Here is a 14,310-nt window from a genome sequence, read left to right as displayed (position 1 = left end):
CCACCACCAGTCACAGGCTGGCAGTGCCCTCATGGGAGACAGTCCCAGGGACTGTCGCTGGGGTGAATCATTACTGCTCTGAGTCTTCATCCTGTGTCCAAGGAAGGCTGTGCATTAGCCAGGACTCTAACAGCTGTTCATGGAATCACCTTAGGAGCATTACAGAAACACAGCCTCTGGGACTCACCCCCACAGATCTGCACTCAGAAGCTGAGGCCCAGAGATTAACTGGAGCAACCAGACAGAAACATCCAGAAGCAGCAGAAAGCTCTGTGGAGTCAGCCAGACTGCAGTTCGAGTCCCGCACCTGTCACTTGAGTCAGGGACTTGGGGCTGAGCCTCCCGAGCTTTGGTCTCACATCTGTAGAGTGGAGAGAACAGAGGGCCCTGCAGATCCCGTGGGTGGAGACATGGCCTCCAGGAGGCCCACTCTCCGGGGAGGTGCGAGTGTGAGCCCACCCTCACTTCTTAACCTCAGGGAGGGTGTGAGACGGCCCCTGGGAACAGACCTGGCCCGGGAGGCCTGGTTCACTCTGGGGACTGCAGGGGAGGGAGAGGGGCCAAGAACAAGCTGGGTGCCCCTGGTGCTGGGGATGGTGCCTGAGGGCATCTGACCACAGCAACTCCCTCCTCCTTCCCTCTAAGGGGCTGTAGCTGGGCAGAGACTCAGGGCCGCCTTTCCTTTCCTGAAAGAGCCTGAGCTGGTCCTGCTGCTGCCCCTCCCCCTGGGATGAGAGAGAGAAACAGAGGCTGAGAGACACTCAGAGAAGAGGAGAAAGGGAGAGAGAGTGAGAGACAGAGAGAGATGGAGAGCGACTACTAAGATGAGGAGGGCGCTGGCAGAGGCAGGGAGCTGAGGTTGGAGAGGAGAGGCCCCAACAAGCCAAGGTCAGGATCACGCCCTTCAGTGTGGAAATGGAGGCTGGAGACCAGCATCATGGCTCCCTTTGCACTGACCACAAGGGAGGCCCTTTTGCAATAGAGGAAAAGAAGAAGCCAGATTGATACAGGAAGTGCCAGTCACTCTGGGGCACCAAATTGGGGAAGGCTCCCACCCTTCCTCTGTCCTCTGAAAGAGGCTGATCGTCCCTCTCCTGCTGCCCAGACTTCCTGAGGTGGCCCCTCCGCAGGGCCTCCCTCTGGCCTTGAGGTCTGTGCTTGTCTTCTCATCTCCAAGAGGAGAGCAAGGCGATGGGTCTGTCCCTGCTGCGGCCCCTGCTGCTGCTGCTGCTGGTGTCTCTGCAGGCTGGTGAGTGTCTGCCCAGGGCCATGGGGGAGCCCCCGGGAGGGGCTTATGCTGGGTGTCTGGAGAAGGTGTCTGCTGGGGTGGCCAGCCAGGCCTCCCATCCCCAACAAGCAAAGGGCTGGTCCCACAGTGCTGGAACCCTCATCCCTACCCCTTCCCCTAACCCCTAGTTTAGAGAGAAGGACACCCAGATAGAGGACCATTGCTACCATCTGTCACACTTCTGCCCTTGGGTGAGGGTGCCAGCTGGTCGGGGCTACCTCTTTGTCCCCTACCCACCACCACCCCCAATTTGAGGTTTCTCCCTCTCCCTCCCACCTTCAGGTCGTTCAACAAAGTGCTCTTCAAAGTTGGACTATGAGGTCTACCAACCAGGGCAACTCTCAGCCCCTGAAGGTGGCTCCGTCCAGATCCCCTTCTCCTTCTGTCACCCCTGGGAGTTACCCAGTGTTCTCAGCGTGAGTATATCCTGGATATGGAAACAGTTCCATGGGGAGTTTATCTACAACACGACCCCCCCTTTCATCCATAAGGATTTCAAGGACCGGCTCTCCCTGAACTGGACAAAGGACTGGAGTAACGGCTCCCTCCAGATCTCTAACCTGCGGAGGGAGGACAAGAGTTTGTACTTCTGCCGAGTGCACTTGACCCTCCAGAATCATGACAAGATAAAATGGCAGTCCATCCCTGGGACCAACCTCACCATCACCCCCGGTGAGTCCCGCTGCCCTGGCTGAGGCTTTCGAAGGCCACTGTTGCCCTCATCCCCCAGGCCTGGTCCAGGCCCCTCTCTTGCTGACCCTTCTCTCAAACTCCTCTCCCTAACCGCTACTCCTGCCCAGCTATTCCCACAGACATGAGCTCAGCCTGGCACACACAGTAGGTCCCAACAACGCCCTGAGGAGCCCCTAATTCCCTGGAAACACCCCATCACCTTTTTTCCCAATCCCCCTGCTTCCTTCTCCCACTCTGCTCCCCACAACACGGCCTCCGATGCTCCCCGCCCTGGTCCCATCTCTTTCTTCCCCTTCGCCATCTCCCTCTTCCTTTCTCCATCCTCCTTACCCTCCTAGCTTCTCGCTGACCCCCCAGTCCCCACCTCTCCCACAGGAGGCCCTATGTTGTCCCCGTCTCCACTCTGATCCTGCTCCCCTGTCCTGGTCGTTAGAGGCCCCTCTGTAGCATCAATAACAGCAGCTCCCGCTTACTGTGCATGCGACCAGGCTGACACCTTGGTATGCATCGCGCTAGTTAACCTGCACAACCCCACAATAACAGCAGGTATTGCAATCATCTACCTGTTCCAGACGGGGAAACTGAGGTGTGCAGAGCCTCAACACCTGCCCAAAGTCGCTCTTGTGATGCAGGTGAGATTTGAACCTAGTTGAACCCCAGAGTCTCCTCTCTTAACTAAGAGCCAATCAGCCTCACCTACTGACCTGATCATCTTGTTGTTTTGACCCATTTTTAACCTAACAATGGGGTGTGTTGCATTAATAGACCTTCCTAATTACTCAGTGGGCATCAGAACTTGAATCTGGGTTTATCTGTCTCCAGGGCAGTGGGGGAGGGGCTGTCTCCCAGGCGGAGGCAATGAGTGGGCGTGTTGTCCGTAGAATATTATTTAGAAAACTAACAATTAACTAAACTGGATGCTTTTTGTAATCACTTGCACTGGTAATTCTAAAGTATTAATATGTCAGTGATTAATTATTGTTCCTGTCTGGGAAGGACACTGTTTGAGCCCCACCCTTCTCTCCCTGGGTAAACCACTGCCCATCTTGACCACCATGCTCTTTCTAGGACTTAAATATTAATTTAACCTCAAAATCACATTCCAGTGTACACTAGGAGCTTTACACATGATTATTCACTCATTAAAAAACAATCTTGTGAAAGGTAAAATACAGTTTGATTCTACTTAGATGAGGTCCCTAGAGTAGGCAGATTCATAGAGACAGAAAGTAGACTAGACATTATGAAGGGCTGGGGTGGCAGAATGGGGGGTTGTTGTTTAGTGGGGACACAGTTTCAGTTTGGGAAGATGAAAAACTTCTGCGGATGGATAGTGGTGAGGGTTGTACAACCATGTGAATGTACTTAATGCCACTGAACTGTACACTTAAATATGGTTAAAGTGGTGAATTTTGCTATGCGTCTTTTACCACAATAAAATTCTTTAACCTGTGTTATAGTTATCCCTATTTCTAAGTGATGAAATGAGGTTCTGACGTCAGACCACTGGTCAGTGGCAGAGTCAGGATTTAAACTGAGTGATGTGGCTTCTCGGCCTTCAGCATTTCACCTTGTTACTCCCCTCCCTGTGTGAGAGCTTCAGAGGGTTGCTCCCCACCCCCAATATTCCCCAAACTAGGGAACAAGGTGTGATAGTTTCACCCCGATACCTCCAGTCCTCCAGGGGAGAATTTGTTTATTTCTCATGTCTTTTCAGCCACCAAGAAAACCACCCAAGGCCCCACCAGCACCGCCATCCCCACCAGCAGCACCGATGGCAGTGTCTCTGGGGACAAAAGGAGCTCAGGGTCTTGGCTCCTGAGAACAGAAGCTGTGGTTGCCGTGGCACTGTTCAGCGCTGTGCTCAAAATTGCAATTTTGGGAGTGACGGTCTATCTCAGGTGGAAGAGGAGCAAAGGTAAGTACTCAAAGACCCCACTCTCTCCCAAGCTTCTCAACTTGGTGTTTCTGAGAACCCACCTGCTCAGAATGACCACTGGTGCCCGTTAAAAATGCAAATCCCTGCGGAGTGACGTCTGGACGTGGGAATCTGCAGTGTTAGCAGTCTGCTCAGTGGAGTCTTGAGGGAGCAAGGTTGAGAACCACCGCTCCAGACCAACCCCTCTCCACTAATCTGATCATTTCAAGTTCTGTCGCTCCCTTGACTTAATCATTTCTCATCAGTGCTCACATTTTGGTTCATAGGGGGAGAGGGTCTACACTGAAAAAGTAAGGAGAGAGCAGATGGAAGTTAGCTCAGCTCAGCAAACATTGGTTTAATGCCCATTTTCTGGGGCCTGGCTTGTGATTGGAGACACTAGTAGGTAAAGCAGAAGCGCTGATTTGAAGAAACTCAGTGGGTAAGGCAGGAGAGGGGGAAGTTACCTCATTGGGGAAGAAGGAGGAGTAATCAAGGAGGACTTCCCAGAGGAAGTGACACCGGCAGACAGTGTCAAAGAATAAAAGGAGTTAGCCAGGGAAGGGGTGAGGGTGGTGTAGAAGTCACCGTTTTTCCAAGCAGAAGAAACCATTCTGGGAACTTTAAGCAGCTCAGTGCTTTGGAGGAGGCAGGAATAGAGAACACTATAAATCACACCCAAGAGCCTTGGATCCCAGACTCAACGTGAAGCAGCCAAGGGACAACCTCACTGCCTTGCAGATGCATCAGTCTGTGGTGGAAAGGATGGTGGTGGGCCAGGCTTGAGCCAGTCTCATGCAGTGGCAGTGTGGATGGAGGGAAAGAGCCAGATTCTAGAAAAGGTTCAGAGGGGACAGTAAGACTTGGGGATTGGATTGATGTAGGGGTGAGGGAGCAGGAGGAAGTCCCATGTTAACAACTTGGGTGAAGGAGGGTGAGATGAAACCACTAAGTGCATCAGGAAACAGGAAGTCAGAGACTTCCTATGTACCTAATTTGGGATAGGTTATATTTAAGATACCTTTGTTGTATCTGAGTAGAGATGTCCACCAGACACTTGAATGTATCCATTTACAGCGCAGAGAGGACAGGGCTAGAGGCATTAATCATTTGTGTCCCAACACCCTCCAAAATTGATTTTAAAGAAAATTTCAATGAAAGGAGATTTGCCGTATTATATATTAAAGCACAGAGGTGAAGAGCATAAAATGTGACTCCCTGAAGTCAATCCTGGATGGGTCAACTCTGGCACAATGGTACTATTACGCTGTGCCTCAACTTACTCGTCAGTACAATGGGGATAATAATAGTAATGACCGGGGGTTGTCATGGCGATTAAACGTAATGTATTTAGAATAGATCTTGGCACAGAGTAAGCATCATAAGAGCAGTAGCACTTATAATTATTCAGTTACCATAAGTAAAATGATGCAATGCTGTCATATTAATACATAGAGAAAGCAATGGAAAAAAGAAAAATCCAAATATAGGTAATATGAAAACAGACCCAAATATATGTAGGAATTTTGTAGGTTAAAATGTCGCATTAGTTTCTTGTTGTTGTTTGTTTTTTAAATAATTTTTTAATTACAGTGCGTATACAATATTATATTAGTTTCAGGAGTACAACATAGTGATTAGACATTTATATTACTTACCGAGTGATCACCCCTATAAATCTAAAAATTAGCCATTTGCTGTCATACTTACTTGTTACAACATTATTGACCATATTCTTTACTTTACATCCCCATGACTTTACATCCCCATAGATGCTATACTTTACATCCCCATGACTATTTAATTTGTACTTCTTAATTCCTTCCCCTTTTTCACCCAACCCAAGCCCCCTCCCATCTGGCAACCATCAAAATGTTCTCTGTATCTATGAGTTTGTTTCCTTTATAAATAGTGCTACAGTGAACATATGGATGCACATGTCCCTTCCAAGTAGTGTTTTGGGTTTCTTTGGATAAATACCCAGAAGTGGGGTTACTGGGTCCTTCTTTGTCTCCTGCTATAGCCTTTGTTTTTCGTTTTTTGTTTTTTGTTGTTGTTTGTTTTTTTAAAAGATTTTATTGGGGAAGGGGAACAGGACTTTTTTGGGGAACAGTGTGTACTTCCGGGACTTTTTTTTCCAAGTCAAGTTGTTGTCCTTTCAATCTTAGTTGTGGAGGGTGCAGCTCAGCTCCAGGTCCAGTTGCCATTGCTAATTGCAGGGGGCGCAGCCCACCATCCCTTGGGGGACTCTAGGAGTTGAACTGGCAACCTTGTGGTTGAGAGCCCACTGGCCCATGTGGGAATCGAACCGGCAGCCTTCGGAGTTAGGAGCATGGAGCTCTAACCGCCTGAGCCACCGGGCTGGCCATAGCCTTTGTTTTAAAGTCTGTTTTGTCTGGTATAAGTACTGCTACACCAGTTTTGTTTTGTTTGTTTATTTGTTTGTTTTGTTTTTCAATTTTCATGAAATATATTTTCCATCCCTTTACTGTCAGTCTCTGTGGTCTTTCAATCTGAAGTCTCTTGTAGGCAGAGTTTATAAGGTCCTTGTTTTCTTATCCATTCAGCAACTCTGTCTTCTCATTGGAGCATTTAACCAAATTACATTAAAATAACGGTTAATAGATACGTAGTTATTGTCATTTTATTATATTTTTTACCCCTTTTTCCCCCTTCTTATTCTTAAAGAAGTCCTTTCAATATTTCTTGTAATACTGGTTTTGTGTTATTGCACTCCTTTAACTTTTTCTTGTCTAGGAAACTCTTTATCTGTCCTTCAATTCTAAATGATAGCTTTGCTGAGTAAAGTACTCTTGGTTGTAAATCCTTGTTTTTCATCACTTTGAATATTTCATGCCAATCCCTTCTGGCCTGCAAAGTTTTTGTTGAGAAATCAACTGACAGTCTTATGGGAGCTACCTTGTAGATAACTAACTGCTTTTCTCTTGCTGCTTTGAAGATCTCTCTTTGTCTTTAACCTTTAACCTTTGACAGATGGAAGGGGGTTGGGGGTTGGGTGACAAAGGGGAAGGAATTAAGAAATACAAATTGGTAGTTACCAAATAGTCATGGGGATGTAAAGTATAGCATGAGGAATAGAATCAATAATATTGTAATACGTATGTATGATGTGAAATGGGTACTAAATGTGACTTGGTGTGGTCCTCTTTGGGTTCATCTTGTTTGGGACTCTGCTTCCTGGGCTTGTATGTCTATTTCCTTTGCCAAGTTAGGAAAGTTTTTCATCATTATTTCTGCAAAATAGATTTTTAATTCTTTGCTCTCTCTCTTCTCCTTCTGGTACCCCTATGATACGAGGTTGTTACACTTGATGTTGTCTCAGAAGTCCCTCAAACTATCCTCATTTTTTTGTAGATTCTTTTTCTTTTTGCTGTTCTAATTGCGTGCTTTTTGGTCCCTTGTCTTCCAAATTGCTGACTGGATACTCTGCTTCATCTAATCTACTTGATTCACTGTAATGAATTCTTCATTTCCATTCTTGTATTCTATATTTCTGACTGGTTCCTTTCTGTTTTCTATCTCCATTTTCGTTTCCTATCTCTCTCTTTCTTTTTTTTAAATACAGAAACCTTTTAATTCCTTGAAAGGGAAATTTTCTGGATAATTCCATGTGTTCTTATAATCATAGAGACAGTTTTATCTGTACTTATTCATTACCAAAAATAAAGATTACGGTTACAATTTATTCTCCATAGATGCAAACAATCTCATTTATCTTGAAATCATAAAGGTAGAAATACAAAACAGAGATGAAAAGAATATGATTTTCCAGTGTTTAAATTTATTTTATTGTTTGTTTTTATTGATTATTTCACTGTTCATATGCTTATCTTGCAAGAGCCCACAGAAGTGAGGGAAAGTGTTTGCAGGCTAATTTCAAACAACATGAGAGGGATTAAGCACTAAATATGAAAAAATAAGACTTTTAGCTTACCTATTAAATTAGGAAGAATTTTCCTGAAACATGCCAGTTAAATTGGTCTGCAACACCTTAATAAATGGAGAACATGTATCTACTGTAACAAATAGCTTAAAACAGTGTAGACACTACCAAAATCGCTAGTGAGGATATGGAAATTTTCAAGCCACAATCCCCTGTGATAGATAAAAAACAAGTTACTTTTTAACCTGAAATCAGAAGAGCAAGATCTGTAAAAGTAACAATATTGCCATTGTTCTCAATAGTCTACTGATGAGTCCTACAGATTCTGAAAATCTGTTCAATAAAATGAACAAGGATTTCTTGGCAAGCTCCTTGCCTAAGGGGCAAGTAACTTCTAAAGCTGGATTTCTCAATCTGTGGATAGATGCAAGCTGTATTGGTAGCACTGCTCCATCTTGAGAATTATCTTCAGAATGAAAGTCCAGCAACGACCTCCTTCAGTGCAACACTGCCTGTAGAGCTGCAAGTTTGCACTACAGGTCCCTGGGCAGGTGCAACTCTTCGCCGATAAGCCAGAAATAGATTAAAGAGAAGAAAGTAGAGGTCAAAGACTTCTGTTTACAGATGCTATCCTGGATAAAATATCAAGAGCTTTTGGACTAGAAATGGACAATATGCACAAAGGACATAATCGGATATCAATAATGCTGAGAAGGTTAAGATGCCTGAAGACTGAGCCTTTTATATGTAGCTGCTGGAAGCTCTGCTTGGAGTCATTCTATTTAGAACTCATATCTGAGCAGCACTGCTAGACATTCCTATTATCTAGTACTTGTGTATTTCTGAATAACCATAATAATTAACACTCAGAAATGATGCCTCTGACACCCTCCAAGGTTCTGTAGATTCTTCCAAATTAAAGAAAGGTCACATAGTGACTGGTACTATTTTGGTGTTAGCCTATATTATATAACAATTATTTAAAAATTGGTAATCCAGGGCCAGCCCGGTGACTCAGGCGGTTAGAGCTCCATGCTCCTAACTCTGAAGGCTGCTGGTTCGATTCCCACATGGACCAGTGGGCTCTCAACCACAAGGTTGCCAGTTCAATCCTTCGATTCCTGCAAGGGATGGTGGGCTGCGCTCCCTGCAACTAGAAAATGGCAACTGGACCTGGAGCTGAGCTGTGCCCTCCACAACTAAGACTGAAAGGACAACTTGAAGCTGAACGGCACCCTCCACAACTAAGATTGAAAGGACAACAACTTGACTTGGAAAAAAAAAGTTCTGGAAGTACACACTGTTCCTCAATAAAGTCCTGTTCCCCTTCCCCAATAAAATAAAAAAATAAAAAAAATTGGTAATCCATGGTGGGCTCAATAAGAGCTATGATCCCTAGGCTCTTTATCCTCCCTTACGGGGAATTCTGTTTCCAGCATGGAACTCTGGGCTGGGGAGCCTGGTGTGGATCTGGGTCTCCACACTCCTCAGGGGGTACCTCCACAGCCAAAATATCCTTTCTGATTTTTGACTGCCATGCAGGTGTGGGTCCAGCCCATTCTGCATCTCTGCCACTACTACCAGTCTTGACATTTCCTCTTCTATATATCCTTAGCTGCAGGACTTGTATTCAGCTAGACTTTAGGCAATTTTCAATGATGGTTGTTCATAGTTTAGTTTCAATTTCAATGTGGTCAGGAGAAAATGCAAGAACAGTGTTTATCTACCCCACCAATGTGACTAGAACTCCAAAAGGTAACATTTCTAATCAATGGGGAAAGGTGAGTAATCAATACATAGCGTTGGAACAATTGTGTAACCATCTGTGAAAAAATAACACTATCTCCATACTCCATAATTTGCACCAAAATTAATTCCATGAAGGTCAAAGATTCAAAATTGAGGGAAAAAAATAACCCTAGTACTAAAAGAAAGCATGTGAGAATGTTTTATAACCATGGAGTGGAAATGACCTCTTTAAGTAAAACATAAAACACAAAAGCCACGAATACAAACATTGGTAAGTTCAACTCCATACAAATTGTTTTTTAATTCTGCAAAAAAAAAAAAAAAAGAAAAACACCCCAAACAAATAAACAAACAAACAAACAAACAAAAAAACCACCATAGTTTTCTCCTGAGAATGAGAATGAGGGTTAAAGTTGAAGAGAAAATTTGACAGTCACTGAGGAAATGGAAGATGTTATTGAATGGCTCAACTCAGATAAGAAGCCATGAATCAGCAGAGATATCTTTGCACGTGATTGTGTTTTTCCCCACCAGTGTTCAACCATGTAGTTTAGTAACGTTTAGGATCTGTCAATTAAGAGTTCTGTTTAGCTACTAGTACCAGAGATCAGAAGCCACAATAACTTAAATAACACAGAGTTGATAGTTTTTCCTTCAAATAAAAGGACGTGGAGGCAAACAGCAGAGGCCACTGTCCTAGGCATTCAAGCTCCTACCTCTCTGCTCACTCTCCTGGATACTAGCTTCTGTCTTGAACATTGCAGCATCGTCCAAGATGGCTGCTGAGATTCTGGCCATTATTTCTGAATCCAAGCAGGAAACATAAGGAAAGAGGACAGGAAAAAAGACTATGCCCCAGTTGTCTCTCCTCAGTTTAAGGAGCTTTCAGGTCCCACCCATGTGTCCCCTTATATCGTATTGGCCAGAATTAGTCATATGTCCCACATCTATCTGTAGGGGAGCGCTTGCCACTCCAAATAAAATCAAGCTTCTGTCACTCAGTAAGAATTGAGTGGATATTAGGAAAGCAAATAGCACTGCCTGCCATGGGGGACATGCAGGATTGGAATTTGTCAACTCAGTGTGGCAGAAGGACAAGGGCACACAGGAGGTCAAGGAGCTGGTGAGAGGGTGGAGGGCTCAGCAGGGAGCTTGAATAACCTCAAAGAAAGTGGATGATCAAGGAACAAGAGCTCAGGGCGATCGAAGCACAGGTGTAGGGGGATGATGACATGAGAGAACTGGAAGGAAAGAAAGCTGTAGCATAAAAACGATACTAGCATTTAGTATGTCAGAGGTCTCAGCAGTCCCTGTGATTACAGATATAAAGTCCAGGGTATAACTCAGGAGAGTAGAGGTCGCTGGAGTTGGGATACAGGCAAGTCCAGTGCATTAGAGGTTTGTCCCGTGGACGATGAGTCCTCCCAGGAAGGTGAAGGGTGATGGAGAGGATGTGTGTGAACTGGAGCCAAATCCTTGGGAAATGCTGCAGGGATACTTGAGGGTGTAGAGGGGGGAGGGCCCGGGAGGAACAGCAGAGGTTTCAGCGGAAGACATGGAGGGGATTGGGCTGCAGGGCAAACACAGATTGCAGCCATGAGCTTATGAGGTGGGGGAGAGAGACAGCCACCACTCAGAAGGAGAGCACAAGAAGCTGGTTTGTCAGGGCAGGAGGGAGCAGTGGTGCCTGTGACACGACGGGGGTGGAGGGGACCAGGGCTCAGCAGTGGAAGGAACAGGTTGTGGGATCATGGAAAGGTTCAAGGAAGGGAGAAGGATGCACAGGGAAAGGTGGGGGAGAGAGGGCAGGATAAAGGGACACAGGGTGCAGAGAAGAGCTGCTCCCCTCATTTGGTGTTGAGGACAATAGCAGGACAAGTGTGGGTGGCCTCGGTGCCAGCTGGGTGCCCGCTCTGAGTCTCAGGCTCTTCCCAGGTGGGTGTCAGCAGAGCCACTTTGCTGCCCAGATCTCTCCAAGGATGGTCTCAGAGTGGGACGAGCATAGAAGGCAGGGAGGAGAGATGCCACCATGGATGGCACACTGACACCCTGTTGGTCCCTCTACAGGTCTGCGGACTAATGCCAGAGCCCCAGCCAGATGAGTGCTTGTCCTCCAAGTGAATGGATGGGGGGCGATGTGGTTTCTGAAACAGGAAGTGTCTTTATGAGAAGAGAACTGGGGAGACTTTCTCAGCTGTTCTCATCCTCTACTTTCTTATCCACATCCTCTTATGCCGCTAATAGGCCAGGCTCTTCACTTCCTGAGGCTCCTTAGAGTCAGCTGCACAGAGGGATCACCACTTCCCGTAATGACCCCAGCCAGATGCAGACAACTCAGAAGCCAGCAGGGGTCGAAAATCACCAAGGACCTGAGAGAAACAGCCATCTGCTCCAATTCCCTCTACAACCTCCTGCTCTTGCCCACACAATAAAAGTACCTGTAAGATTTGCCTGAATGCATCTAAGAAGAAAACTGATATCATCTTCAACATCAGTCCTTCTCACCAAAATGAGATATAAGATCCCTCCTCTAATACTTCTGTCCAGTGACTGCCTCAGGCCTGGAAACACTAAGTCCCCAAACACTGGTAGGCAGCCCAGAACCAAGGTCTGCCCCCCAATCTAGCCATTCTATTCCCCTTACAATAATAATTGGCATGCATCATGTTAAGCCTGTGTGTGTATTAACTCATTAAACATAATGAACAACCCTGAAGGTATAGGACGTACTCATTTCAGGCGTGAAACAAGGAGCCAGAATGGTTACAGTGTTTTTCACAAAGCAACACAGCTAGTAAGTGGTAAGCCAGGATTTGAACCCAATCGTGCCCTTCTTGATGTCCTACTCCCAGGACTCGGTGTTATTGCCGTCCCAGATTCCTGTACTGTGCAGGCCTCCCACCAGAAATGATGTCAGAAACATGGACAAGAGAGAGAAGTAAAAGGGAGCATCTGGTTAGAGATGACCAAACCAAGTAAACCACTAAACTCTTCAACACATAAATGCACAACTCTGACTTGACACACAATTTACCTTGTAGCCAATGACCAACCCCAACACTTATGAGCTTCATAGCGACCCTCTAAGAGACTCTCCCTCCTGCTCTCAGGGAAAGGGGGTGAGAGAACACAAGAGCACAGAACTACTCCTCAAAGAAGGCCAATGTGACCTCCTCTGCATCATCTCTATGCTGTAGCTCCACCCTCTGCTCCAATTCTTTCCCAATATCTTCCATGAGTTGCTCCAGCTCCAGATCAGGAGTACACTGCCAGCCTCCTGAGGTGGTGGCTCCTGGGGTCCAGTCCTTCTGTCCCTACCATGGGACAAACCCCAGAGTGAGTTGTCCATTTGAAACCATCCTAGCTTCTTTTTCCTCAGACTTTGCTTGCAGATGACATGATTGTTTATATGGAAAATTCGAAGTAATTGACGAGAGGAAGAGAGAGAGAGAGAGAGAGAGAGAGAGAGAGAGAGAGAGAGAGAGAGAGAGAGAGAGAGAGAAACATTTCCTGGAACTATTAAATGATTCTAGCAAGGTTGCAAATACAAGATTAATACACCAGGGCCGGCCCAGTGGCTCAGGTGGTTGGAGCTCCATGTTCTTAACTCCGAAGGCTGCTAGTTCGATTCCCACATGGGCCAGTGGGCTCTCAACCACAAGGTTGCCGGTTCGACTCCCACAAGGGATGGTGGGCTGCGCCCCCTGCAACTAGCAATGGCGACTGGACCTGGAGCTGAGCTACGCCCTCCACAACCAAAACTGAAAGGACAACAAATTTAAGCTGAATGGCACTCTCCACGACTAAGATTGAAAGGACAACAACTTGACTTTGAAAAAAAAAGTCCTGGAAGTACACACTGTTCCCCAATAAAGTCCTGTTCCCTTTCCCCAATAAAATCTTTAAAAAAAAAAAAAAGATTAATACACCAAGTCAATTGATTTCTTACATACCAAAATGAACAAGTAGAATTTGAAATTTAAAACACAATACCATTGATATTAGTACCCCCGAAAAATGAAATAGTTAAAATCAAACAAAATATATACAAGGTCTATAAAAGAAAAATTATAAAATTCTGATGAACAAAATAAAAGAATGAAATAAATGGCGAGCTATTTCATGTATGTGGGTAGGAAGACTCAATATTGCCAAGATGTCAGTATTTATCTATAAATTCAATGCAATCCCAATCAAAATCCCAGCAAGTTATTTTATGGACATTGACAAACTTATTCTAAAATTTATATGGATAGGCAATAGACCCAGAGTAGCCAATAGAATATTGAAGGAGAAGAAGAAAGTTGGAGGACTGACCCTAGAGACTTACTATAAAGCTACAGTAAACAAAACAGAGTGGTATCAGTGAATGAATAGACAAATAGATCAATGGAACAAAAAGGAGATGCCAGAAATATGTTTCCATAAATATAGTTAACTGAGCTTTGACAAAGGAGCAAAGGAAATACAATGGAACAAAGATAGTCTCTTCAACAAATGGTACCAGAGGAACTGGACAGTCAAATGTAAAAGAAAGAAAAGAAAACAAAGAAAGGAAAGGAAAAAAAGAATGTAGACACAGACCTTACACTCTTCACAAAATAATTAACTCATAATGGATCATAGAAGTAAATGTAAACCACAAAACTATAAAACTCTTAGAAGATAACATAGGAGAACTCCTAGATGACCTTGGGTATGATGATACCTTTTAGATACATCAAAGATATCATCCACGAAAGAAATAATTGATAAGCT

The 14,310-nt window shown here is 45.1% G+C and overlaps 1 protein-coding gene across 10 annotated transcripts; it reads left to right on the top strand.

Moving 5' to 3' along the window:
• The first annotated feature begins 877 nt into the window (after positions 1–877).
• LOC148758525 (paired immunoglobulin-like type 2 receptor alpha) lies at positions 878–13,038 on the top strand. 10 transcript variants are annotated; one of them, XM_088796711.1, is made up of 6 exons: positions 878–1,249; positions 1,571–1,704; positions 1,780–1,960; positions 2,554–2,613; positions 3,699–3,899; positions 11,797–13,038. In XM_088796711.1, the coding sequence occupies exons 1-6, from the start codon at positions 1,192–1,194 to the stop codon at positions 11,982–11,984; spliced, it is 822 nt and encodes a 273-aa protein (XP_088652837.1). In that variant the 5' UTR covers positions 878–1,191; the 3' UTR covers positions 11,985–13,038. The 10 variants fall into 10 exon arrangements, with proteins under 10 accessions (XP_088652837.1, XP_088652839.1, XP_088652840.1 ...); XM_088796718.1 differs by lacking the exon at positions 2,554–2,613 and adding an exon at positions 11,620–11,654 and having other exon boundaries at positions 1,016–1,249; XM_088796712.1 differs by adding an exon at positions 11,620–11,650 and having other exon boundaries at positions 1,016–1,249; positions 1,571–1,960; positions 11,797–11,959.
• Positions 13,039–14,310: the final 1,272 nt, after the last annotated feature.

Source organism: Rhinolophus sinicus, chromosome 3, assembly GCF_057876585.1.
Source record: "Rhinolophus sinicus isolate RSI-liver-muscle chromosome 3, RSI-T2T, whole genome shotgun sequence".
In the NCBI taxonomy this organism is placed as follows: domain Eukaryota; kingdom Metazoa; phylum Chordata; class Mammalia; order Chiroptera; family Rhinolophidae; genus Rhinolophus; species Rhinolophus sinicus.
Note: the sequence above shows the minus strand (reverse complement) of the source record. Positions and strands in the feature narration are given on the sequence as shown.

What these genes read in the sequence shown, in the direction of transcription:
- LOC148758525 (XM_088796709.1), top strand. Translation starts at nt 1,192, where the DNA reads ATGGGTCTGTCCCTGCTGCGGCCCCTGCTGCTGCTGCTGCTGGTGTCT. An exon ending in GCTGGTGTCTCTGCAGGCTG is followed by an intron (nt 1,250 to 1,570) that starts GTGAGTGTCTGC and finishes TCCCACCTTCAG; the next exon opens with GTCGTTCAACAAAGTGCTCT. An exon ending in AAGTCGCTCTTGTGATGCAG is followed by an intron (nt 2,614 to 3,698) that starts GTGAGATTTGAA and finishes ATGTCTTTTCAG; the next exon opens with CCACCAAGAAAACCACCCAA.